Source organism: Capricornis sumatraensis, chromosome 22, assembly GCF_032405125.1.
Source record: "Capricornis sumatraensis isolate serow.1 chromosome 22, serow.2, whole genome shotgun sequence".
Lineage (NCBI taxonomy): Eukaryota > Metazoa > Chordata > Mammalia > Artiodactyla > Bovidae > Capricornis > Capricornis sumatraensis.
In genome coordinates, this window is record NC_091090.1 from 29,892,984 (window position 1) to 29,920,474 (window position 27,491).

The 27,491-nt window shown below is 46.9% G+C and overlaps 1 protein-coding gene and 1 non-coding gene across 4 annotated transcripts in view; both read right to left on the reverse strand.

The window, feature by feature from the left end:
• Positions 1 to 5,642: 5,642 nt before the first annotated feature.
• On the reverse strand, positions 5,643 to 5,715 carry TRNAE-CUC (transfer RNA glutamic acid (anticodon CUC)). The gene has a single exon. It is a non-coding gene; the product is annotated as a tRNA-Glu (tRNA).
• Positions 5,716 to 9,039: 3,324 nt separating this feature from the next.
• The window catches only part of ELOVL5 (ELOVL fatty acid elongase 5), a 66,734-nt gene continuing 48,282 nt past the window's right edge, over positions 9,040 to 27,491 (reverse strand). For all 3 annotated transcript variants that reach the window (XM_068994302.1, XM_068994304.1, XM_068994303.1), the window contains exons 4-8: positions 17,406 to 17,483; positions 16,468 to 16,639; positions 14,535 to 14,659; positions 12,148 to 12,282; positions 9,040 to 10,871 (exon numbers count right to left, since the gene is read on the reverse strand). In XM_068994302.1, the coding sequence (XP_068850403.1) occupies positions 10,728 to 10,871; positions 12,148 to 12,282; positions 14,535 to 14,659; positions 16,468 to 16,639; positions 17,406 to 17,483 (654 nt within the window). In that variant the 3' untranslated portion in view covers positions 9,040 to 10,727. The remainder of the gene's footprint in view (positions 10,872 to 12,147; positions 12,283 to 14,534; positions 14,660 to 16,467; positions 16,640 to 17,405; positions 17,484 to 27,491) is intronic.

Genomic DNA, 27,491 nt, shown 5'->3' on the forward strand with positions numbered 1-27,491 from the left:
TCTGGCAAGTGGCGGGAAGCCCAGGGGTAATTAACAACGGGTGACCTTGGGGTTTCCTCTCATTCTCTCGCTGGACCAGGCTAACATCTTCTTCTCATCAGGCGCTATTAGTTGGTGAGTTCTAATAACAACAACAACTGGGTTGATCATTATTTCCAAGTTATAATTCAAGAAACAGATGAAGAGAGGTCATAAAATCAAATAAGGCCTAACTGAGCACCTTTTAGGAGAAGGCAATGGCACCCCACTCCAGTACTCTTGCCTAGAAAATCCCATGGACAGAGGAGCCTGGTAGGCTGCAGTCCATGGGGTCGCGACTCGACTGAGTGACTTCACTTTCACTTTTCATTTTCATGCATTGGAGAAGGAAATGGCAACCCACTCCAGTGTTCTTGCCTGGAGAATCCCAGGGATGGCAGAGCCTGGTGGGGTGCTGTCTATGGGGTCTCACAGAGTTGGACACAACTGAAGTGACTTAGCAGCAGCATCAGAACACCTTCTAAAATTTAAAAAAAAAAAGAATCTCTTGGGTTGCAGGCTTCTAAAAATAGTTTCCAGCACCATCCTTCACCTTCACAATTATTTTTGTCTTCACTTCTAAATCTGAACAGCACAGAGCAGCAGAATTTATCCATTAAGTTCATAAGAGAACAGACAGCTCATTTACTCTTAAAAGTGGTGGGATTTGACTGTTTACCATATATTTGATTCTGAAATACATCTGGGCCCACTTTGCTGAGATGACATAGATATCTTATTGATAACCACAATGCCTTTCTTTTCCTGAACTTTTTGTGTTTTTTTTTTTTTTTTTGCGTTTGTTTAGCTCAGGGACCTCCCCCTTTATTTACCTTTATTTATTTTAAAATTTTATTTTTTAACTGAAGGATAATTGCTTTACAGAATTTTGTAGTTTTCTGTCAATCATCAACAAGAATCAGCCATAGGTACACCCATGTCCCCCCACTCCTGAACCTCCCTCTCGTCTCCCTCCCCATTCCACCCCTCTAGGGTGTTACAGAGCCCCGTTTGAGTTCCCGGAGTCCTACAGCAATTCCCATTGGCTATCTATTTTGCATATGGTATTGTAAGTTCCCATGATGGTTTCTCCATACATCTCATCCTCTCCCTCCCCCTCTCCCCGCCGTGTCCATAGGTTGGTTCTCTATGTTTCTCCATTGCTGCCCTGCAAATAAATTAATCAGTGCCATCTTTCTAGATTCCATACATACGTGTTAGTGCCTTTAAAAATTTTTTTATTGAAATAGTTGGTTTACAATGTCATGTTAGTTTCAGGTATATAACATAGTGGTTCAGTTACACATATACATAAATATAGACATTCTTCGTTTACATTCTTGTCCAGGATGGTGTCCTTCTTGTGAAGGACAAGGTGACTACAGCCCCCCACCCCACTCAGAGATGGTGTGAGCGACCTTCATGCTAATCATCTCCTGTCCATTCATTCACAAAGTCATTTATTCAAAGATCTGAGACTCTCCTATGTGCCAGGCAAGAGAAAAAGCCCTCAGTCTTCTAGGTGGGAGACAAAATAAATACATAACAATGAAACTCTTACAAGGGAAAATAAAGCCAAGTTAAGAGACAGGCCTGTGTGAGGAGGGTCTGGGGGAGGTATTTTAGAGCTGCTACTTAGGGAAGGGCACTCCCCTGGTGGCTTAGTGGTAAAGAATCTGCCTGCCAATGCAGGAGACCTGGGTTTGATCCCTGGGTTGGAAAGATTTTCTGGAGAAGAGATGGCTACCTACTCCAGTATTCTTGCCTGGAAAGTCCCATGGACAGAGAAGCCTGGTGGGCTACAGTCCATGGGGCCGAAGAGAGTCAGATACGACTGAGCAACTCAACAACTACTGCTTAGAGAAGGCCTCCAAATTTAGGGAAGTGGCATTTAAGGTGGCAAGATCACGTCACAGAAATAGCTTATCTGGATGAAGAAGCAAGGACGAGGCCTCAAAAAGCTAAGGGCTCTGAGAGGGAACCGGAGAAGAGGAGTGTGGCTGAAGCCCTGAGCAAGAGTGTGCCAGGAGGCCTGAGGGAGTTTGGCAGGTCAGGGAGATCCTACAGGCCATGGGAAAGATCTAGGTTTTTATTGTTGGCGAGCAATTGTTTGGAGGTAGTCCTGAGGCAGGGGGAAGCTGGTGATCCTGAGGGGACCTTGGTCAGCTCTACCATGCTGTATTCCAGATGCCATTCACTGCACACTCTGGAGTCCCTGAACCCAGTGGTGACCACCTTGAGTTCCAACAAGCTGGGAGCATTTAGTGAGTTTTTTTTTTAATTGACCTGTATAGTTGATTTACAATGTTGTTACTTTCTAGTGTACTGCAAAGTGATCCAGTTAAACATATACGTATATCTATTCTTTTCCAGATCCTTTTCCATTATAGGTTATTACAAGGTATTAAATATAGTTTCCTGTGCTATACGGAAAGTCCTTCTTATCTGTTTTATAGATAGTAATGTGTATCTGCTAACCCCAACCTCCTAATTTACCCTCCCCCACCTCTTTTCCTTCCTGATAAACAAGTATTTCTCACAGTTCTGGAAGCTGGAAGTCTGAGATCAGGTGCCAGCACGGTCAGGTTCTGGTGAGACCCTCTCTTTGGGGCTGCAGGCTGCCAACTTCTCCTAGCATCCCCATGTGACGGAAAGCAGAGAAGCGAGCTCTCCTGTGACTCTTAGAAGGGCAACACTCCCATAAATGGGGATTCCACCCTCAGGACCTCATCTTATCTTAATCGCCTCCCAAAGCCCATCTCCTAAAACCATCACATGGGGTAGAGGGAATAGGGTTTCAACATATGCATTTTTGGGGGTCACACATTCAGTCCATGACAGATGATGTAAACTCAGATCGAATTGGCTTGAAAGCCTGTTTTTCTTACTGTACATCATGTTGTCCAGTCCTTTCTGAGTCCTCCATTCATTCATCAAAACACTGAACGTTTGTTGTGTCTGTTGCTACGCTGGGCACACACCAGGGATTAGACACAAGAAAGAGACAGTTCCTGCCCTCAAGTGTCTTACAATCAAATGGGCTGTTCAGAATCCATATTGCATCTCCCAGAAAGAAATGAGATTATAACATAGCCTCTACCACCCATACACGCACCCACACTCCCACACACCATTTGACTTTCTGAAATGGAGATTTGTTTTATTCTTCTCATTAAAGGATGCTGGCAGCTGCCAGGCAGCATGAACCACTGCCAGGCATGAAAATCACCCATTGCCCCATTTGTCCTCAGATGACACTGGTACTAACATTCAGTTGGATGTCGCTTAAATTTGGATCCTTGTCACTTAAAAAAGTCTTCTAAGAGCTCATCGTATGGTGCACGGCTGAAATGATAAGGTATCAGTGTGGAAGCCTGCCAATCACGTGGAGAGCAGCAGGAACCCCGGGTGCTCAAGGAAGTGTCAGAGGCCAGCATGGGGCTCACTCACCCTCTGCCGAGAGCCACCGTTCAGGTGGAGGACAGACAGCTCTATCAAGACCTTCCAGATGGCTTCTGAGAGAATGTGGGAAACTTCCAGCGATCTCTTATTCAGCTCATGAAAATAAGAACCACCAATTTAAACACATAGGCAGACACCCCAATATCCTTCCATATGCCTCAACACCATCTCAAGTATAATAGCACTCGAGATATTCTCAGGGTCAGTACCCCGCTTGTGTCCTTCAGAACAGTCACGATAATATGTAATTATTCGGTTTGCTTGTTTTCGTCTTTCTTCCAAAATGAGGTTATCTTTTCATTGCTGTTTCCCCAGCAACTGGCAAAATGCCCGGAGCAGAGCTGGATCGTCAGTAAGGGTGGGGGGAAGGGCATATTTCTGAGACGGCATTTACTTATTCAGTTCAGTTCAGTCGCTCAGTCGTGTCCGACTCTTTGTGACCCCATGAATCGCAGCACGCCAGGCCTCCCTGTCCATCACCATCTCCCGGAGTTCACTCAGACCCACGTCCATCGAGTCCGTGATGCCATCCAGCCATCTCATCCAGTGACCAAAGCAATTTGGAACGGTCTTCAGTGTCTGAGAAACTGACTCAAAAGTTTTATGGTAATGCTGATGAAATAAGTGCTGTATTGATATCTAAGTAAATATATGCTATTGTCAGTTCTTTAAAAAACAGTAATAATGCAAAATGTGATTTTTTTCTGACAAAAATTTTTATTAAAATTGATAGGTATGATTTGGTATTATCTTTTAGGACTTGGCAGTTTTCTTTACTCAATGGGCATCACAGAAGGAATAAATACACATAATAAGCGTAAATCAGAGAGTTTTAAATCAGATAGTTTAATATTTGGGGATCTTTGTACAATTCTCCCAGAATCTCTAATCCATTAAGTGAAACCTCTCACTAGACAATGTGTATGTTCCGAATCATTTAAAATCACACCAATGTAGCATGGAGCTAAACGATCACCCTGGTTGGAAGGGAAGCAGCCAGTATCGGAGTAACGCAGCTGTAATCCTGTGCTTTAGGAGCTGGTCTGAGGGGCTGCCTTCTGGGCAGCTCCTTGCAGGGTGAGTGCATCAGCTTGGAACAGGTAGGTCCATTAGAGCTCTGATGTCATGCTTACCCGGGCAGGTCACGAATGCTCTCTGGGTCTGAGCTTCCTCATTTGTAAAGTGGGGATGATAGATGCCAGTACCTGACATGAGGAGGAAAGCATGTGTCTCATGCTCGGTGGACACAAGGTACAGGGCGCAAGTTTCAGCTGGTTGGTGCTGCTGTGACACCACCGCACACCAGCAGGGTTAGGACAGCAAATGTTTCTTGCTGGCAGTTCTGAGGCTGGAAAGACTGAGACCAAGGTGCAGATTTGGTTATCTTCTCCCTATAACCTCACCTGGCATAAGGGATGCTCAAGCTCTCTGGGCCTCTTACCTTTATAAAAGGCGCTCATCCCAATCACAAGGGGTCCACCCTCATTCCCAAACCCACCGCCTTAGGTTTCAACACAGGACTTTACAGGGACACAGACATGCAGACCACAGCGGTGCTCCCTCACCTGACTCCCTTCTAGAACACCTGAACCAGGCTGTGCGCCTTCAGTGATTTGAAGCATCAGACGGGAAGAGAAACTGACGCACCTACAACCGCACTCCCTTTCTGGCGCTTTTATTCCATCGGTGTGCCTTTTCTTTTTTAATCTGAACTTTGTACTTTCCTCTTCTCCTGCCTCTGCATCTTCAGAAACCTCATCACTGATCCCACTGCAGGTCTTGGGACACAAGACACGTGCGCTTCGATCTTGGGTCAGTGTGGACACTTGGCAGGTACTTGAATCCTTGACCTCCTTTCATAACGGGCCACATTTAAACCAATGCCCATCTATTCTTTTCTGTACTGAGATATATTTAAAACATACTGTAAGTTCTTTCTCAAATATATTCTCCAAACATCAGGCCCATGACCTAAGTTTTCAGACTCTAAAGCCCTGTCTTTGGTTTGGAGGAATTCTTCAGAAGGTCCAAGTCCTCTTTGAGTCTGCTCCCTCTTATGAGTCCCTTCAGGTTTTTTTTTTTTTTTTAACATTTATTTATTTGGCTGCAGTGGGTCTTAGTTGTATATGTTTTTTTTTTAAGTTGTGGCATGTGGGATCTAGCTCCCTGACCAGGGATTGAACCTGGGCCCCCTGCATTGAGAGCACAGAGTCTTAGCCACTGGACCACCGGGGAAGTCCCATGCATGACTCCCTTCATTTTATGACATAAGTGCCAATTCTTGTTGTAATCACCCTCTTGTTCCTCCTTAGCTCTGCTCGAAAGGGAGAAGAGGAGGTGGGCATCTGGGCAAGAGGCATGGCTACCGATGGTTCTTTTAAGGCTAATTACTAGGAAGGAAGGAAGGCGTAATTCCAGAGAAAGAGCCCTGGGAACTCTGAGTAACATTCTGCACATTTATCAATGGGAACACCCAAATTACACTCTCCTCCCACTTTACCTCTTATTTTAAAAATAAGCTGTTTCTCCCACACATGCAATAGTTCTGTGAAATGTGTTGTGTCTCTCCGTACTTGTTTCCTGAACTTGCAATGCTGTCTCCCTAGCAACTTTCAGCCACCATCTACTGAAAGCCAGGTCATCTCTGAAGACTCGGATTGGACGAGCTCTTCTTAATCACCTTGCTAGAAAGATTCTCTCTCCTGGGTCTCTTACGGCTCCTGTCAACGTCATGCTCCCACCACAAACCATCCTGTGCGGGAGTCACCTCTGTGTATGTTTGATCCCAGTCTAGAAACGGCTCCTCTGGGGACTGGCGTTTCTCACACATCCCTGTTTGCCCAATACCCCTCAGTCCTCTGCACTAGGTGTTCTCCCAGTGAACCAGATGGTCAACACAGAACACACACACGGGAGACACAGGGGATGGCGAGCACTGGGCAGAAGGGTTTGGATGATCTGAGAGGGTGGATGCCCACTGACCACCACAATTGGCTCTCTGTCACCACCACATCACCAGTCACGGGGGCCCACTCTGCCTGTTCCTACAACTTCCAAGGCGTCTTCATAAGCTGGGTGCAACATCTCACACAAACTATGGCGAAAGTCAGCCTGGGAACTTTCTCGCCTTGGGTAAGTGCCATAAATATGTTGGGAAAGAGAGAAAATGAAGCTCATAAAAACGTCAAGGACGACACAGATGAGTTTTAAATCTACGCCTGGAATGAGAATTAGTGAGAGCAGAGAGCAAACTGAGGCAAACACTATTCTGCTGCCATCTCCACTGGGGGCACTATTCTCCAAATTGATGCTGAAGAGGAGAAGCTATTAGTATTTGAAATCCTGGACTGACAAGGGAAGAGTGTGAGACATCTGTTTAAAATCAGTTCGCATGAAAGATACCCATGTCTGTGGATGGATCACAGAACTACCAGCAGGGCTCTGCAGGAATGATGCGACAGACCAGATACTGATGAACCTGCCGTTTCCCCAAGAGGGAATAAAGCAGATTCCAGAAATTCCAAAACAGTAGTGTAATGTAAAACTCGGACAAAATTTGGAATAATATAGTCGTACTCCCAACAATTGCTGGTTTCTTTTCAACTTTTATAAATTAAAAAAAATAATTTTTATTTGGCTGCATCAGATCTTCATTGTGGGCAGGCAGACCTCTTGGGATCTTCCTATACCAGGGATTAAACCCTCGTTCCCTGCATTGTAAGACAGATTCTTTACCACTGAGCCACCAGGGAAGTCCACTTTTCAACTCTTTCGATTCAACAAAGTATCCTACCCAAGAACTTCCTCTCCTTTGTGATAGGATTGTTAGAGCAACGAGTCAAGGAACTAACAGCAAAACAACAGCTAATCTTTAGAGACCAGTGGTATGGCCTGAAGGTAACAGATAACACAGAGTTCATGCTTTGCTGGATGTGGCTCCAAGAACTGTGTATACTTTGTTCATCTATTTAACCCTTGCAATGAGCCTGTAAGGTAGGTACTGACTTTATCCCAATTGGGTAGATGGGAACACTGAGGCCAAGTTAAAGCAATTTGCCTAAAGGTCATACAGATAGGATTCCAACCAGGCAGTGTGGCCTCCAAGCTGTGCTTCCCACGCTAGGCTACACTGCCTTTCCTGTAAATGGCAAGGCTGCTCAGAAGGGTAACCGGGAATCCTCCCTTTTCCATACGGGTGCGTGAACTTGCCCTTCCATTTCCATACAGATGAGAGAAAAGGGTGGAAACCATCTGGCCTACTCTGCCCTCTGACCCACTCACTTCTCTAAAAGGAAGAGGGTGACTTTCTGGTTGCTAAAGTTGGAGATACTATTGAGCATCATAGGAATCAGAGCACAGCCTGACACAGAAAGAGAGCTTGCAGCTAAAGCTGCGTAAATTGCAGGGCTGATGTTCAAAACATCTTAATCATCAGTTCATCACCACACCAACAGACTAGGGCAGCCACAACCACCAGTGAGCTGGAGCTGACCATGGTATGTCAACAGGGTATTCGGAGAGCCCTACTGCGGTCTTTGTCACCAGCCAGCCTCCTCAGTGACAGATAAACTATGCTGATTTCCATCAGTCTGGTTTTGATGTCTTCAATTTGTTCTGGACTCAGAGGGGAAGGACAAGGATGTAAGTAATCATTACCACCAAACCCCAACAGTCCTCTGCACTTTTCAAATGATATTCCCAATACTAAATTCAGTTTCTGATGACATTTTGAAGGTGATATTGACAAACCAGAACACACTCAAAGCCAGGGTCAGGCCTGCACTAGTAACCGTGTGGTATGAAGTGGAGGAAGGGACGATAGGCTATTCATTTCCTCACTTCTATGATGGGTATGGACGGACTCAGTAAGTCAGACTGGGGAAGGTGTGGGGGGTGGGGGTGTGTGGCGTGGGGCAGGACCTGGGACATGAAATGGTCTTTGGCAAAGAAAGTGACAGAGGTGGGCCCTTGTTACTCTAAACTGGGGGTCACAGAGCTACAGCCACAGGTCTTCTGTTTTGCAAATAAAGTTCTACTGGAACGTGGCTAGGGCCCACTATTTACATATTATCTGTGTAATTACTTGTGTAATAGGCTGCTTTTGAGCTCTACAAAAGGTGGTTGAGGAGTGTGGTCTGCAAAGCCTAAGACAGGTAGTAGCTGGCTCTTTCCAGAAAGGATGTGCAGACTTCTGGTCTAGATCTAGGAAAGTAATTCTAACAGCTTGGGGAAAGGAAGGGGGAGGGGAGGGGAGGGAAAAAAAAGGAGTGGGCTCAGAGCTGGGGTCTTCAGTATGGAAACCAGGGAAGGCTTAGAGAAAGGAACTGGGATGCAGCCACCACCATGTCTAACAATGTGGGGATCCCTCCTAATGTGAGCTGAGCCACAGTATAACCTTCCAAACTGAATTATTTACATCATTTCTTTGGGTGACTTCCTAGATGGTGAAGAAAGCGGGCTTTTCTCCAGTCTTTCAGAGTTAGCAGCATATTTACAATGTAAATCCAAACACAGGTAATCAAAAATGTTTTAATGATTAATTTTAGACATTATTTAACATTGTGGGTATATCCAGATGAGCTTAAGCACACTTTGACAGCACACTATTGAATGTTATAGTTTTTGTGTTGAAATATGTAAAGACATTCTCAAACTAGTACCTAGGAAGACATACATTTACAAATATACACGTTCTAGATTTGATAAGGTAAATGTAAACAGATGCCGTGACTCCTTCCAAACAGTAAACCCACAAGACTAATTAAGAGAACCCAACTGGCTCCCTGTAATATGAATGTGCAAAATTAAAGCATGATAAACTGATATTTACATAAATATCAAACCATTCATTTATACATTGTCAATGACCTTCTCAGATGTGTCACGAGTGGTTCAATGAATGTATTTTTCCTCCAGTGGAGAAGGTATTCAGAGGCTAAATTCCAACACTTTAAAATGACACACACACAAAACAGTCTTTTCCTGTTTGACCACTGCTTCTAGGGTATGAGACATGATTTTATGATAAGCAGTCTTATTTTTAAACAAGCATTTCTAAACAAATCTTTAGAGTTGGAGCAGGAGAAAAAAAACCTTACAGGTGCTATTAGATTCACATTAACCAAACCATCTCTACTCAGTTCTCTAGTTTTCTCATGCTGCAGCTATCTGTTTAATTTTACCTTGAATTTTTCTAAGCTCCTTCTCACCCCACCCTTCCCCATTCATTATGGTAAGCTAGGCACATTTTCAAAGGAAGTTTGTGTCAAAACAGATAGATAGCAGTAGAGAAATCAATCCAAATTTGGACCCTGGCAAGCAGTTCCCCCACTGCTCATCTATGGGCCTCTGTCAAATGGCTAACTATTCAGTCATGTCTCTTGAAAAGTATATATCTTCTCTAAGTGGAAAGCAAAATGGGCTTTGTTTCTTGTATAAAAACACTTACACTTCTGAAATTTAAAACGGCCTACTCATCCAACACACTTCCTGAAATCTTGAAGACAAAGAATATATATTTAAGTTTCATCAAGACTGCTTTAGCTCCTCCCTCCCTTTTTACATTATTAATAGTGGCACTCAAAATAAAAAAATAAGATCTGTTAAAAAGTTAAACTGACTGTTCCACTAGATCTGAACCTGCCTGATTTAAAGCCAACATTACAAAAACTGAAGGTGCCGATTTCACACGGACAAGTCACCTGAAGTCCTGTGTCACACGTTAAGTTTCATAAATCATGGTTGTTGATTTTTCTGAACGGAGCTATTAGAAATGAATAAAAACTTGAAACATACCCTAATTGAACTAATAAGCTTTGGGCCCCGCTTTTTCAATTTTAAGGCATGTGTGTTTCTCTACTGTAACAACATTATACAAATTTACAATCACATGCATGATCTACAGTTAAAAAAAAAAGTTTGGATTACAGTGTTATTAAATTGTGAATCACAATTCAGCACCTATCATGTTATAACTAATAAGGCAACAGCAGTGTCGTGTACTACAATAACACGCCCTCCACAGTCTAGCGCAGGGGTCGGTGAGAGCCCAGAAATGTTAAAAAATCTTATGCCTACTTGGATAATCTGTCTACGTTTCCTAGGGGTTTGGAAGTGATGGAAGAGGTCCTACGTGAGTCACACTATTGTAGGCTGACTAGTTACAGCAGCTGTTAACGAGCATCGGGCACAACTCAGATGTGCTTACAATCAGACGATGTGGTTCAGAGGCTGCCAGCCCTCGGACCTCAGTCCTTCCGCTGCTTCCTCGGCTTCACATTGTTCTCCAGGGAAGAGAAGCTGCTGGTGTGGCCATTCACGGCGGCCACGGAGCCGTTCTGGTGGTCCTTTTGGTGCTCTCTCCTCCGGGAGACGCCCTTCTTGTTGTAGGTCTGCAACACATAAGGGCAGATGGGAGCCATGGCGGGGGTGGGGGTGGGGCCCGGCCACATCCCTAATGCCAGGGCTAGAGCCTCTGGGGACCAGTGCTACCGTATTAAGAAGCAATGTCTGTGCTCAAGCGACCTGGAAAATGTTTTGGGTTTTTTTTTTTGCCACTGGTTTCAATCATTCTTTCATTTTCTGAGGCTCAGCCTGGGTATGTTCACTGAGTCATGGGTGGAGGTATGGCTGTTATTTGACAATTAGACTGAAAATACAAGTTACACTTCACTTGGCTCTGCCCTGCTGTCTCCCGCTGTCACTCACATCCTCTGCCTTCAAAACTGTCTCATGGCTTTAGCAACTGTCTTGGTCCTTTACTTACAAAAGCACTCTGCCATGAATGGCAGTCAAAACAGGTGTGACTTCAGCTTCGCTGGGCCCCATCTTTTCTTTAACCTCCCCTGTCATTGCCCTGAAGTGCAGCATGAGCTACCAGCCAGGCAGGAGGAAGATGCAACCCACAGCCGCTACCCCAGGTATGTCTGGGAAAAGGTGTCTGTCTGGAGGGGGCGCAGGGAGGCGCAAGTGTGCTGGGCAGCCCCCGCCCTGGCATGGAGGGGGGTTGGTGCTGCTGCATGTGATCTGGCTTTCCTGCCTCTGCTCAGAGCCTCTTATTTTGCCCCTGCCCAGCCCCTGTGCCTGCCCGGAGCCAGGCCCAGCTCACGGAGCAGGGACGCACGAGATGCAGGGGTAATGGGAAGTAGGAGAGTCAACAGTGACCACACAAGGTCAGGCTCCCCCAAGGCATCAGCCCTGAACAAACCCTTCCGTGGGTAGAAATCTACACCACATCATACACTTGGGAACGATCTGCGCCCCCAAACCTGAGCAGTGGGGGGAGGAAGTGTAAGGAAACTGGGAAAAAGGGCTGATTTCTATCTGTAGCTGGGGACTGTAATGGAAAATTCTTCAGATATTTAATTTAGCCCTGGCGTTTAGGGCAGTGGGGCTGAGAGACTGAGATTGAGACTCACCTATGCCATGTCTGCAGCAGCCCCAGGGAAGCAGAACGGGACAGCTCTGCTTTCCCACAGGGACCTGGAGCTGCTTGTGCCAAAGCCCCAGAACTCCAAGGTCTGGCCAGATTTCAGCACCTTCCACAGTGGCAGTGACCCCACCTCCACCCTGCTCCCGCCAAGGCAGGGGCTCCTCAATAAAGGAATGAACAAGGGCCTTGGCTGCAAGGACCCCAAATCCCAATCACCACCGAAGAGTGAGATTTACCTGAATGTAGAAGTTTGTGAAGAGGGCGATCAGAGAAATCATGTATCCGATCTGGAAATACAACCAACCGAGAGGGAAGGTGCACGGCCAGACGACCCCACAGCTGGTCTGGATGATGGTCAGCACAAACTGAAGCTGGGTGGGGAGGAGACATAGCTGAATATGCGGTCATGGCCCACGGTCAAGGCGTCTGCCAAATGGGCGCTCTACCCTGCACCCCCGAGTTTGGGAATGAACACTTACTAACCTTTCTGTAGGTACAGAGGTGATTTCAAAATCATGAGGCATTTGCTAAACGTATCTCAAACCTCTTATATGCATCTGTGTTTATCTTATGTACACACTCCTCCCTTTCCAACTGCTGCAGTCACCTTCTCTAAAGCTCGGGGAATAGCCAGCAAGGCTTTCATTGTATATTTGGAAGTTCTGGGAGTAGATTTACAACATACACACATCAAAATCCTTATGCTGTACACTGCAAACTTATACAGTATTATACGTGAATTAGCTCTCAATGAAGCTGGAAGGAAGGAAAAAAGAGAAAACGTTTTAAAAAACCCAACACACACTTCAGGAATACAGTACAGGAGATGCAACAGTACTTTTTGTTTATTCTTCATACAGGAAAGATAGGCATGGAGTGTATGTTTAGAGGGACCAGGAACCTCATTGCAGGATGTGCAATCCCATGGGACTCTTTCCCCATCCTTATCCAAGGACCTTCTGATCTGGTGAAGGCTGGGGTTGGGAGACAGACTTACTCTCTTCTTAGGATATAACGCTAATTCCATAGATTATTTCTGACAGGTACATCTTGAGAAGCAGGGAAATGGCGAGAAGGGGTTAAGATAAGGGACAGCTGCTGGACGGGCATCTTTAAGGAGTGAGTGGAGGACGAGGCCCCGCCCACGGGATTTCGGGCCACCTCTCAGTGTTTCTATGTAGGGAACTGTTTTTTGTTGTTGTTGTTGCTGTTGTAACTATAAGTGGCGCATAGAATAAATACAGGGGAAACTGGGGGCAATCTTTCACCTCAAAGGGCAGAGGTCAACAGGAGACCAGCTCTCCAGCCTGCTCTACATTTGGCTTCAGAAGAACCACACTACGTGCAGCAAGTCAACCCTGGCATCACTTCTCATGTGTAATGAGGAGGCTGAAGAACAGTGACCCTTCCTCACAAGTGGGTGAGGCAACATAAGAAGGATCGTCCGGCAGCCAGCAAAGAGGTGCTAATGAAACACCAAACACAGAAGCAGCTCAGAAGGTCTTCTTAAATTTTTTTTTCCCCAGATAGTTATTTTTCAATATTGAAGAATCACAACTGACACAGAGGATCTAAATCAGCTTGGTTTCCTTAGAAAAGAATGTGTTAGGAAGGCAAGACCAGGGCTAAGAATTTAGTATCTAATGTCAACAAGTCAGCTAGCCCTGGCCTATCGCCTCCACATCCTCCTCTATAAAGTAGGGATAATAACATAAAATCAGGCTACTGGAACAATCCCTATAAAACTGCTCGCTTGACATGAACACGTGGTAAGCTCAAGGAATGTCAGCATTTGAACAGCAGTGATAGTATTATTAATCAGTTTATGAAAGAAATCACAAGGGGAGAGGAAAATGCTCTATAGTATACTGACATGGAGAAGGAAACGGCAACCCACTCCAGTACTCTTGCCTGGAGAATCCCATGGAGGGAGGAGCCTGGTAGGCTACAGTCCATGGGGCCACAAAGAGTCGGACATGACTGACAACCAAGGAAAGCTTTTACAAGGATGGTGGGAAATAACCACCAAGTGCAAACAGCTGCTGGGACGTGGGCCCAGGAAGGGGGCTGCCACCCGGGGCACCGCAGTGCCATCCCTGCCACCATACGGGCTGAGAGGTTGCTCGACACCTGCATCCTGGGCTCGTCTGGCGGGCTACAGTCCATAGGGTCGCAAAGAGTCGGACATGACTAAAGCGACTTAGCACACCCTGGACCCGGGCTCCTCCCAGCAAATCCTGGCACTCCTGGAAACACAGGTACACAGACTGCACCTTGGATTTGGATTATAATTAGAAAACACGGACACACATGGATGTTCTGTGCACGAACTAAGAAGAAAGGGCTGAACTTAACAGTCTGAGGATTAGGTTTAGTCTTTGTTCCCCAATTCAACTAGCTGCCTGCCCACCGGCGTGTTGTCTCCATTGACTGAAATGGATGGAATTCCCTGCTCTGCTCACTTCAAGGTGTTTAACTGGATTGAGAGAGAGGAAGGATGGGAAAGGCACCTCTCAGGAGCTAGTCAACAACACTGACGCCAGGAGGGCAGCAAGGGCAGCCCAGGAAGAGCTCGGTGTCCCCCAGGCAGCGAGTCCTGCCAGAAAGAGGCTGCACTACTCACCAGCTGCCCCTGCGTGATGTACTTCTTCCACCAGAGGTACGGCCGCATGGACGGGATGGATGACAGACCATAGTACGAGTACATGAGGACGTGGATGAAGCTGTTAAGTGTGGCGCCAAAGTAAGCTGTAGGAAAAGAGGGAATTGGCGAGGAGGATGCATCAGTGTTCTGTGTGTGACAGGTAACAAAACCCAAGATTCTTTTTAAATTCAAAAATTAAAAAGAAATGTTTTTGAACAGGTAAACACTGCAGCAGCAAGCTGGCACTGCATGGGCGTGTGACCAGAAATCAATTGCCATCTGGTCAGGCAGCCGTCAAGAGGCTTTAAGCCCAGGGTCAGCTACCAGGTGGACATCCAACCAGGAGTCAGGAACCACCCACCCCACTCTGGCATCTAAAGGCTTTGCTGCCAGGCCCCCACCCACTCCCAGAGGATGCTGCCCAAGTGCCTCTGATACTGCACTGAAGCCTTAGGAAAGACAGCCGCAAAGGGTGGGAAGCTTAAAGCTGGCCGTCTCTACACATTTGCTGAGGTCTGGGGAGGAAGGCTGTGGTGCAGAGGCCATATATTCTTATCAGTAAGAGAGAGTCTAGAGCCCAGTTCCTTAGAGATGAGAGACCCATTATTTACATCACAATTTGTCATTTCCAGTAGAATCACTCAGTCTTTTTTCAGACTCTCTGTCCTCTGCCCCCATAGCCAGCAACCAAGCAAAGCAACCAGCTTTCTCCTCCCTCTGTGGTCAGGCTGGGCTATGACAGTAACTGGGGTGTGACCTTGGACGAGTCACATCCATTCTCTGGTTGTTTCTCATTTGTCATTCTGAGAGATCTGACATTTAAAGCCTTCTTCCATTGGGGCTTTCCAGGTAGCTCGGACGGTAAAAGAATCTGTCTGCAATGCAGGAGACCCGGGTTCAATCCCTGGGCCAGGAAGATCGCCCTGGGAAAGGGAATGGCTACCTGCTCCAGTATTCTTGCCTGGGAAACTCCATGGACAGAGGAACCTGGCAGGCTACAGTCCTTGGGGTTACAAAGAGTTGGATAAAACTGGGTGACTAACACACTTTAAAATGTGGGCAGGTGCCGTTTCTATTAGAAAGGTAAGTCAGATAACCTGCAGCCAGGGGGCATGAGCTCTACTAACCCTGCTACTGTCTCAGGGTTCTCCCAAAGTGGAAGGAGCTGTACTTGGAAAGCCCTTGCTGGTTCTAGATTCCTCTGACTGTGGGCATCCTGGTGGGCCAAGTTAATCAAGGGTGGTGCTATCCTGGGGGGAACACGTGAGCAGACCGAGAGGATCAAGCTTGTTGGTGATGGATATAAGGAACTCTGACTGGGACTTATTAGCCCTCCTGGGCTGAACCCGACAGGGACAATCTAATTCATGGGACACTTCCAGACCACAAGCTTTGCACATCCTGCTTAGAGAATTTACTTCAAATGTTGGTGCTTGTCCCAGAAGCTGCCCAGCTAAACACGCTTCAGGAACGTGAGGGTCACTATGTCAGAGGATGTGCAGACGCCCTGAGGTACTGCAGGGAAAGCTTGTTCCCTGGAGCCCGCTCCTTGGCGCGATTCCATCTTCCTGGTCTGTTCCTGCCAGTCAAACACCTTCCAAATGTGTACAGAAACAAGGATAAACAACCTGGAACAGAGAGAATTCTGTCCAGATTTGTTCAAGTGCCCCAGGCTGGGAATCTGGTTTTTCCCTTATCCTGCCACATCAGCACAGGATGTACCCCAAACCAGAGAAAGGATCTGTCAGCCTGCTGGGTGCACAGGCCACGCAGACTGTCATTAAAGGCAATCTGGACACCACGGTCAAAGGCCTGACCTAGAAACCTGCAGAAGCAGCACCTTTCCTCTCAAAGCCTTAGTTTCAACACAGCCTCTCTGCTCACACCTGTCGTCAAAGATGTTCAGACTCACAGTGGCCGCAGGGGACCCAGTTCATCACGAACCACCAGATGTTGAGCATGCTGGCGTGGTGGTACACGTGCAGGACCGTGATCTGGTGGTTGTTCTTGCGGAGGATGAAGAAGAAGGTGTCCATGAACTCGATGAGCTTGGAGAAGTAGTACCACCAGAGCACACGGATGATCTAGGAGGAAGGGGCCGTCAGTGTCTCCCGCCGGGCTGTGCACCCACCCCGGGACCTCACCGCCCCACTAGCCCCACTGAAGCTGGCCTCTCTGCAGGGCCCTTGACCAGAACACCAGGGGGCTGGGGTGGGGTGGGTGGGGGGTTGTGAAGGGCAAGCACTACAAGGGCTTCATGCCCTTCACGACTCTTTAACAAATCCCTGTAGGCTGCCTGTTCCCTCTGGAGCCATCAGAGGAGGAAAACCACGAGAAAGGCACTTCCGATTTCAGGGGCTGGCGTGGCGCAGGTGGCAGGATACACGGTAGAGCGGGAAAGAAATCTGGATGCCCAGTGCTGTGCTGTGCCCAGTGAAAGGCCATACAGGGGGCTCTGAGGAAATGACTGCCAGGCTGAGGGTAGACTGCAGCCTTTTATTAAAAACAAAACCCTGTAAAATACTCCAGTATGGAAGCTGGATCTCATTCAGATCACACTCAGAGGTGATGACTAAAGACATCACCTGATGAACCTGTTTATGTAAACAGAGAGCAAATACTGGCAAGCGCATGCACTCTGCCTTCCCCGGAAGTTGTTGTTAACAGGACTCACTTTTGCAGACAGGGAGACTTTAGTTTCCCTCCTGTATTTTCCAGGCTGCTTAATTTCCCTTACCATGGGCACACACCGCTTTTAAAATTCTTTTTAAAGAATGTCCACCGGGATTACCTGGACGGCCATCTTGTCTCTTGTACAATTTCTTTATTAAGAAAACAAAGAGCCAGTACCTTCATGTCCGCTTCTCCTCCACTGCGTGTGCCCTGACAGAAGAAGTTGTACTGGCCTTCCCATACTCCCGTCACTAACTGGGGAAAAAAGGAAAAGAGAGGAAAAGCCAGTCACCAACAAAATCAGAACCAGGAAACGCCCTATTCAATTAGACTTCATCGTTTGAGAATCCGTGCAGACTGTGGGCTGTGCGGAGTCAAGGGTGCTCTGGGCAAGAAAACCGTGATGACAGGGGAGGGTGAACCAGGGCGAGTTCAAAAGCCTAGGGACTCAATTTCCTGAAGGGTGGGCCCAGAGCCACTGCAGCCGCCTCTACAGGCCCTGCTTGGCCACGCTGCCTTTCTTCAGAACCCTCCGTCACAAGCACCTCCCCAGTCCTGAGGCCTGAGGAATCCAAACATGTGTGGGCTCCTGCTCTGATCCGATCAGAGTCCTGCCCTGCCACAGCCTCGGGGGAAACCACTGGCTTTCTCAAACCTGAATGCGCAGGCCCGGAATGAAGTTAAGGACACGTCGAAAGGCAGATGGATGGGCATCCAGCAGGTCTGGGGTGGGGCCCAAGAATTCCTATTTCTCGTAGGTTCCCAGGTAAACCTGAGGCTGGTCTAGAGCCCTCACTTAGAGAACCACTGCTGCCAGCTTGGGGCAACTGAGTCCAGCCTCAGCCTCTTCACGGTTTTCTGTGTCACCTGCAGATCCACAGATCAGACCTCTGAGAACTGAGCTGTGCCCACAATGCAGAATTCATCTGCGGCAGAGTGGGCACTGCGGTGCCACAGAGGACCCTGACGTGGGGGGCAAAGTGCAGGGTCGCCAGCTCTCCGTGGGGGCCTCAGCTGCCACACCAGGTCAACACCTGCTGGAGGAGACCTAAGGACCTGTTCCAGAGGGAAGGTGTGATCTGAGCCCCTGTGCATGTCCACACTGTCTACCCACTGCATCCCAGCCAGCCAGACACCCATGAGATGTGCCTCTTTCTCCATGTAGACTGCAGCTCACCACCTCCTGAAGCTTTGGCGTCCTCAAGTGTTCCTGGTGGCCCTCCCTCTGGCGGTCAACGGGGTAGGGGAGGAGAAATCAGTGGTGGTCTACCTCATGCCTGAGCTCATCCGTGGATGCCACACGAGGAACCGGCCCCTGGGCCTCAGTGTGTGGTTTGTGGCCTGTTTCCAGTCCAGATGCACGAGCATCACAAGGGAACTCAAGTGACATGCAAATGCCATGGCCCCAGCTGGACTGTCAGAATCAAAACCCCAGAGAATCTAACACTGTGATTTATAAAGTGTGGGTCCCACCCAACAGCAACCTCTCCCAGGAGCACCCAGGAATTTGCTAGACATACAGAATCTCGGGCCCAACCCTAGACCCACCAAACCAGACACTGCTGGGCGTGAAGTTCCGTGGTGTAAGAACAGGCTGTTTAGGTGATTTTCGAGGCAACTGATGTTTTAGAACTGGCTTTAAACAGTGGTTCCCATCCCAGCTATACGACAGGCTCACCGGGGGAAATTTTAAAAATGACTAATGCCTGGCCTCCTCCAGGCCATTGTGGGGCCTTTCACAACACACTCAAGGCAACTAGAATGTGCAACCAGGAGTGGGAGCCACTGGTTTCATACTATCTGATACCCGTAAGAAACAGTTCGCCTACCAGTGTTGTGAGAAAGATGTGCCTGAGACCCAAGAGAACCTCAAGGTTCTCCCACAGGGCATGACTAGGGGCGGGGGCTGCATACAGGGAATGTCAGCTGATCGCAAGGGTCTGAGGACAAACAATTCAACTTCCATCCAGTCTGACCTCAGAGACAGAAGCCAGCAGTGGGTGTACCCACTGCGCTCACACTCAACACCCTGCTTCAATCTGACTTTCCTTCTGCTAACTTCCTTTCTGTTATTTTTGCTTTGCATTGTCATCTTCTGCACCTGAAAAAAGCACGAGTTATGTGGCCAAAGACAAGCACAATGATTCAGAGCACATCATTTTATAATGAAAATAATCCCGGAGTAGGGAGCAGAATTTAGCAAGTCACCTAAATTCCCCTAGTCCTTGATCATGTTTTACTCTAAGAAGGGGAGGCTGGATTAAATTATTTTCAAAGGTTCTAATTTTTTACAGTACTACACTAAGATTTTTTGAAAACAGGTCACATGTAAGCTATACTCTACTATTTTCAAAAAACCAGACCCATAGAGAATTTATTGGAAAGTGTATTATCTTTCTGGTCTTTCCTTTCTAAAGTCATGCCAGTTAAGCATACTGCATACAGACCTATTAGAAGTCCTAGCAATCAAGAAATAAAGCCTAAGTCTAAAGTAGAGAGAGAGAGAGAGAGAGAGAGAGAGAGAGAGAGAGAGAGAGAGAGAGAGAGAAAGTGTGTGTGTGTGTGCGTAGCACTTGTGCTAGGGTGGAAACCTGAGGGGAGAGAGGTGTCACCTCAACTCTGTTCTTTGCTCCCCTTCCTTCTATCCTACAAGGAAACTGATAAATTATCTTCTGTGGCTGGAGGGTATGGAAAAAGAACTTTTTGGAACTCTACTGGATTAAAGGATAGAGACAAAAAAGCCCAGATCACAGGCGTGATCCTCTCCCAGGTGGGATACATAATCCAAGGGCAAAATCTGTTTCTTGTCTACAAAGTGCACCACCCCCCCCCACCCCCGCCCCACCCAATGCACCTTGAGCCCAGTGGGCTGTTTCCTAAATTGATGTTTCTGATCACAGGAGCAGAGAGTAGAGACAGCGTAGAAACTTCAACGCAAACTCGACACCACTTCTTGGCATCTGCACTTTTTCCCCTTGACAGTAAGAAGGGGCAAATGTTTTCAAATACACCAGAAGAGAATGTAAGGTCTTTGTTCACGGAACCCTTCTCTTAAAAATAGAAACTTGAAGGACTTCCCTGGTGGTCTAGTGGTTAAGACTCCTCTTTCCAAAGCTGGTGATGTGGTTCAATCCCTGGTCCAGGAATTAAGATCCTGCATGCTGTGGCCCTGAAGCCAAGTGAAGAGCTCTCCCAACCAAAGAAATTTTAAAAAAACAATAATAATAAAGGTTAGTTAGTGTTTGTGCTCAATAGTATCTGGCTCTTTGCAACCCCAAGGTCTGTAGCCCACAAGGCTCCTCTGTCCATGGGATTATCCAGGCAAGAATACTGGAGTGGGTTGCCATTTCCTCCTCCAGGGGATCTTCCCGACCCAGGGTTCAAACTTGAGTCTCCTGAATTGGCAGATTCTTTCACTGCACCACCTGGGAAGCCCCCAAAATAAAGGTAGACTTAAAAAAATAGAAACTTGTAGTTCTTTCATATCACCAATGGCAGAGGGGAGGGGGGAGAGCGGTGTACTTAAATACCATAAAACAGGAAACCAATAAAACTTTATTTACAAAAACAGACAGCAGCTCTTTAGGTCTTAGTTTCCTCACTCCTCAAATAGGATAAAGACTGTCTCTTGTTCAGGTTGCCGTGGGAAGTTAATGAGATGAAGTGTGGAAGGATTACCTCACCCAGCCTGGTAGAAAAGATAAGCACAGTAACTGCTGGAAACAACCATTACTTTGTCCTTTTCAACTGCAATGCTCTCTGTCTCCAGCTCTCAAAATTGTCTCTATCCTTCAAAGGTCAGCTAAAATTCTATTTTCTTCATGACTGCTCCCTTGAGCACTCCAGGTCAAGCCCGGTCTCCTGCCTCTGGGCCTACCCTACCGTGACTTACACCTAGCTGCTCACGAGGCCTTTAAGCCCTGTGTCACCGGCTGTCTTAAGCTCTGCTGTCTTAAGCTCTTGGCGGCCCTGGCTGCAGCTCCCTCAGCCACAAAATCCCATAGAGGGAGGACTCACACACAAGAGAGGCTGAACAAGTATCTGCTCAACTAACCACAGAGTTCCAGGTGCTGCTTCTTGTCCCTTAAATCTAGACCTGCTGTTTTATTTGCAGGAAAAAAAAGAAAGTCTTCTGTTCACAAGACGAAAATCAGTCCTCATCAAATGTCCTACTGGGGACATGGAAAGTTTTAATTCTTGAATATCCTTGGCTTCAAAAGAGATAGGATAAAAAAAAGGAGGTGGGGAGGCAGGGAGCAGGATGACTTAACACATGAGGATCGAGCACTGGAGTTCGAGTTGATCTGTCTAAGCCTCTCTGCCACCTTTTGTAATAGTGGCCGGTATCAGGACCCTGGTCTCTCTGTTCCCATCAGAAGCAAACAGTGTGTCTGAGTAACACCCAGAGGCTCTCAGAGCCAAGGCCTGGCCTCCCCTCCAGCCTGCGAGGAGTGCTTCAGAGAAGACAATGCTCTTGCCAGGCCTGGCTTCCTCCCAAGAGCCACTCTGGTCTGTCCCTGAACGTTCAGCACACTGCAGCCTGGGGCAGGACCCAGGGGGTGGGGCCAGCGGTGAGGTACCTGAAGTGAGGGCAGCAGGGCTCAACCTTGACTTCTGAGCATCACCTAGAGAGGGCAAGACCATGCTCCAATGGAAAAGCAGGCCAGAGCGAGCAGCTGGCCACCACCCTCCCCAGGCCTTGATCCCACCGGCCACTCCAAGAGCAACCAAGGCAGCACCAGGTACCCTACATCTGGCTTTTCCCAAGTAACCAAGACACACACAGCACCACGGCAAAGCACTGCTCCTCTTCTCTGGAGTAAAGCAAACTTCAATTAGGCCAGGAGCACGTGCAGAGCTATAATTAAAGCCCAGCTAGAAGCTTTCTTCTCTCCTTATGAGACAAATTCAATGAGCAAAGGAGGTTTCATGCATCTTTTCAAAGAAGAAAACTGAGGGGAACATCACTGCTGGGTCTGGATGACGCAGTTCATAGAGAACCATTTCAAGGTGATTTTCTGGGTGAGAGATGACTTTTCTTATCTAATACCACAATTTAACCACAAATAGGGCACATACCCTGTAGTACGATAACCACTTCCATGGCACTTACTGAAACGCTGCCACAGCAGCTCAAGAAAACAAAGTCACCTGAAATACTAAGAAGAAAAATGTCATCCTGTGTGGCCCTTATCAGTCACGCACCCGACATCCCAAGATCTCAGAGCAGCAAGATGATCCCTTTTGAAAAGGGGCTAATGGTTTTAGTGATGAGAGGTTCATGAGCTGCATGGTTATATCCATCCTAGCAGAAACGGAATGAAAGGTAACGAGAATAGACACCAACCATGCTGAGATTCAACCATCCTAGGGCCCGAGGGACTTTGCTAAAATGAGCACCACCACCGGTAGTGTGTGAGGCTGACGTCTTCACAGATTTGACTGTCCCTGTGGGTGTGTACAAGTGTGTACTTTTTAGACCTGGATCAAGTTCATGTTTTTACTAAGGAAACATGAGTAGCGACGTGTGTGGTCCAAAGTCACTCAACTTCTCGATGGCACTGGTGGGACCAGCACCCGAGAAAACCTGACTCTGGGTTCAAATGTAATCTCCAACAGCACTTCCAAGCTCCCCTGACCTTTGTCTGTTCTGAGTCCTTAATAAGAACACGATGGAGATACTCTAACCATGAAGAATTTTACAGAAAAGCAGACCTTTCACTGGATCTTTACCTTCAGCAGATGTTTGGTTTAAAATGAACCATAGGACCTAGAGAAATCTATGCAGGTCAGGAAGCGACAGTCAGAACTGGACATGGAACAACAGACTGGAAAAGGAGTACATCAAGGCTGTATATTGTCACCCTGCTTATTTAACTTCTATGCAGAGTACATCATGAGAAATGCTGGGCTGCAAGAAGCACAAGCTGGAATCAAGATTGCTGGAAGAAATATCAATAACCTCAGATATGTAGATGACACCACCCTTGTGGCAGAAAGTGAAGAGGAACTAAAAAGCCTCTTTATGAAAGTGAAAGAGGAGAGTGAAAAAGTTGGCTTAAAGCTCAACATTCAGAAAACGAAGATCACGGCATCTGGTCCCATCACTTCATGGGAAATAGATGGGGAAACAGTGTCAGACTTTATTTTGGGGGGCTCCAAAATCACTGCAGATGGTGACTGCAGCCATGAAATTAAAAGACACTTACTCCTTGGAAGAAAAGTGATGACCAACTTAGATAGCATATTGAAAAGCAGAGACATTACTTTGCCAACAAAGGTCCGTCTAGTCAAGGCTATGGTTTTTCCAGTAGTCATGTATGGATGTGAGAGTTGGACTGTGAAGAAAGCTGAGCGCTGAAGAATTGATGCTTTTGAACTGTGGTGTTGGAGAAGACTCTTGAGAGTCCCTTGGACTGCAAGGAGATCCAACCAGTCCATTCTGAAGGAGATCAGCCTTGGGTTTTCTTTGGAGGGAATGATGCGAAAGCTGAAACTCCAGTACTTTGGCCACCTCATGAGAAGAGTTGACTCATTGGAAAAGACTCTGATGCTGGGAGGGACTGGGGGCAGGAGGAGAAGGGGACGACTGAGGATGAGATGGCTGGATGGCATCACCGACTTGATGGACGTGAGTTTTGAGTGAACTCCAGGAGTTGGTGATGGACAGGGAGGCCTGGCATGCTGCGATGCATGGGGTAGCAAAGAGTTGGACACGACTGAGCGACTGAACTGAACTGAAGACCTAGAGACTGTCATATTGAGTAAAGTCAGTCAGACAGAAGGAGAAATATCATGACATCCCTTACATGCAGAATCTAAAATGAAATGATACAAATCAACTTAGAATGCAGAAAGAGACTCACAGACTTAGAGAATGAACTTATGGTTGTCGGAGGAGGGAAGGATGTGGGGGAAAGAGATAGTCAAGGAGTTTGGGATGGACATGTACACACTGCTATATTTAAAATGGATAACCACAAAGACCTCCTGTATAGCACATGGAACTGTGTTCAATGTTATGTGGCAGCCTGGATGGAAAGGGAGTTTGGGGAAGAATGGATGCATGTATATGGATGGCCAAGCCCCTTTGCTGTTCATCTGAAACTATCACAACATTGTTAATCAACTATACCCCAATACAAAAAGTCTAAAAAAAATAAAATGAACCATGAATACTCCCAAATGAAAAGTACCTTTTCTCTAGGGTTTAGCTGATCAGTCTTAGCAGTGCTATTATGGAACAGGGTCAAGTTGAAGCATGTGGGTTTGAATTTCACATCTCTCCTGTCCAGAGCAGAAGGATGCCCGTTAAGATAAGTTCATACCCATGACCTCCAAATGTGCTTTTTTCCACTTAGGACCAGGAACACCCCTGGTTTACAGCTGACTGCAATATTCTTGGTTACATCATAAGGACAGGCTCTGTGCACTAGAGGAGGCTTCAGAACAAAGCAGAAACAAACAGCTCGTCCTCAGACCAGCCTGACACAGGTATGTCTGGCATTCTCCCCCAGCCTCGGGCCCTGTTCTCTTACGCTGCAGTTTTGTTTCACTCACTGTTCAGTCTCCTGAGCGGTGGTTTCCGGTAGGCTGCTTCCACACGTCCCACAAAAAACACTCATTTTGTATTTTATGGGGCTGCTGGTGGGTGGGAGAGAAAACCCAAGATGAGATAGTGTTCTGAGAAGGTGATGCGCAATGGCCTGAATCTCAGACTCGAATCCCAGGTCCAACCAGGACTTTGCCTCTGCAGGATGGAGTCAGTAACCATGTGACGAACACTGAGTGAGCAGGACCAGTACCAGGCACAGGCAGGTACTGTATATGTCTTTGCTGTGATTCCAGACAAGTGTCTGCTTTTCCTCCCCAAATAATTGAAGGCTCGTGACTAGGTCTGTTCCTGCTGTATACAGAAGCCTCAGCAGAGCATCCTCTGTGTAAAGACAGATTTCCAGCTTACCTACTGACGCCTGCTTTGCAAACTGAGTCTGCTTTAGCTGAGCATTTGTAGACTGGTATCTTGTTATACTGGGCTTCCCTGGTGGGTCAGCAGTAAAGAATCTGCCTGCAATGCAGGAGATGCGGGTTTGATCCCTGGGTCAGGAAGATCCCTTGGAGGAGGAAATGGCAACCCTGGAGAAGGAAATGACAACCCACTCCAGGATTCATGGAAATCCCATGGACAGAGGAGCCTGCCGGGCTACAGTCCATGGGGTCACAGAGAGTTGGACAACCCAACTGTTGACTGAACAACCCACCACCACCTTGTTAACAGCAGCTGCAAGGCTGGGTTAACAAGGTCTGCAGGTCAGTTAAGAAGAGTCTAGCCTGGCTCTGGACCAACGCCAAAGCTTCGTCTCTACTGAAAGGCCTTCCCTCCCAGTCCCCTGGGTATGTAGCTCAGGCAGAGGCTGTCTGGGCTGCATCCTTCTCTCTGAGTGCCCACTGCAGGAGTTCTGTAGGGCAGTGCCAGGTGAATGGATGGGCAAGTAACTGAGGCGATGCTTCCCCTCAAGAGAGGTTTCTTTCTGAGCAAGGAATTTCAGCTGTCAGGGAACTGTGAGTAAGAAGTGTTTGAGGCAACAGTCAGGCCTTTCTTGTAAGTATTAACCTCACCAACATTTCAGCCTCTCTATACTTCTGCTCAATAGGCAAAAGCAGAAGAGTACTAAATGTCGTTTTCAAAATATTTTTGTAAACAAAATCATTTTTAAATAAAATGCAATAGTTACTCGCCAGGTCTTTCAAGTGTTTTTCCAAATCCGGTTTTTCCCACAATAACCTAGCTATTTTAGGAAAGCCTGAAGGGAAAGAAAAACAAGCCTGTTTAGAATATAATGTTTCCAGAGCAACTGCTCTGCAGCTCTACTGAGGACCTTCAAAGCCAGAGGCGGGGAGGCAGTGCTGCAGGTGCCTGGGGAGACGTGTCGATGGCACTGACTCCACAATTACAGAGAGGCTGGAAAACAAAACACCTGTCCTGTCAAATGCTCGATGTCTTTCATCTTCCCTATAAAGAAGTCCCAGACGTGTTGATGAGAAGATTCAAATGAAAAAATGACTTCTGTTCTCGCAGTGCAGCCAACCAGACTAAAGCACGACCATCACCCCCACTGTTAATGCACAAACGCTACAGGGACCAGCAAAGGAGCTCCAACACCACCGATGCCTAACCATAAGGTGAGTATCGCGTCAACTGCTCAGTCGTGTCTGACTCTTTGCAACCCCATGGACTACAGCCCACCAGGCTCCTCTGTCCATGGAATTCTCCAGTCAAGAATACTGGAGTGAGTAGCCATAGCCTTCTCCAGGGGATCTTTCCAAGTCAAGGATCAAACCTGCGTCTCCCACATTGCAGGCAGATTCTTTACCGTCTGAGCTGCCAGGGAAGCCCTGATATAAGGTGCTGCTTCCCTGAGAAAGAACGCAGAAAAGAGGAAGTGAGCTTATATTCCAGTCCTTTAAAAAAAATCTCTCTTCTCTGGGGCAGACACATTTACCTGAGATGACCCCACCGATACCAGCTTCAGATGCTTACATGGGACACCCAACAAACCGTCCAGTTTTTGTTTTTAAAAAGAAGTTTAACAGAGATATAATAATTATCCCAGACGCATGACCTCACAGATACAGCTGAAAGAACACTTTTTAAAGACTATTTTAAAAAGCAATACAGCAAATGGTTAAGTTGGAGACCCAGTTATCTCCAACCACGGATGAAAAAAAAAGTTTCCCGGTTATGGAGTGGAAGAAAGAACAAGCAGTGAATTTTTAGACATATAAGATGCATAGTAACTGAAGCTAGAAATGGGTGAAATAGCAGATTAGACACAACTGAGAGTACAAGTGAATTAGAGGAATGCAGAAGAGAAAGAAAGATGCAAAACACTCGAGAGAGAGTACGCAGGTGTGAGAATGTCCGGCACACGTCTAACAGGAGCTCCAGACAGGACCGATGGAGGAGGAGGAGGAAGAACGGAGAAGACAACGCCTGAGGACTTTCCAAAACTAAGAAATATGTGAATCCTTGGCTTGGATGCATACAATCCCGAGACAAGAGTGAACCGCTATTTAGGTACATTTTGTTTTTATTCTTAAACACAAGTTTAGAAACATCTTGAAAGAAAAAGGTTACCTACAAAACAAACAAAAAATGGGACTGCAGCAGACGTGTCTGGAATAAATCTGCAACGTGCTGGGGGAAAATAACTGCTAACTTAGAATTCTATGCCCTGCTAAAATATGTTCAAGCATACACAC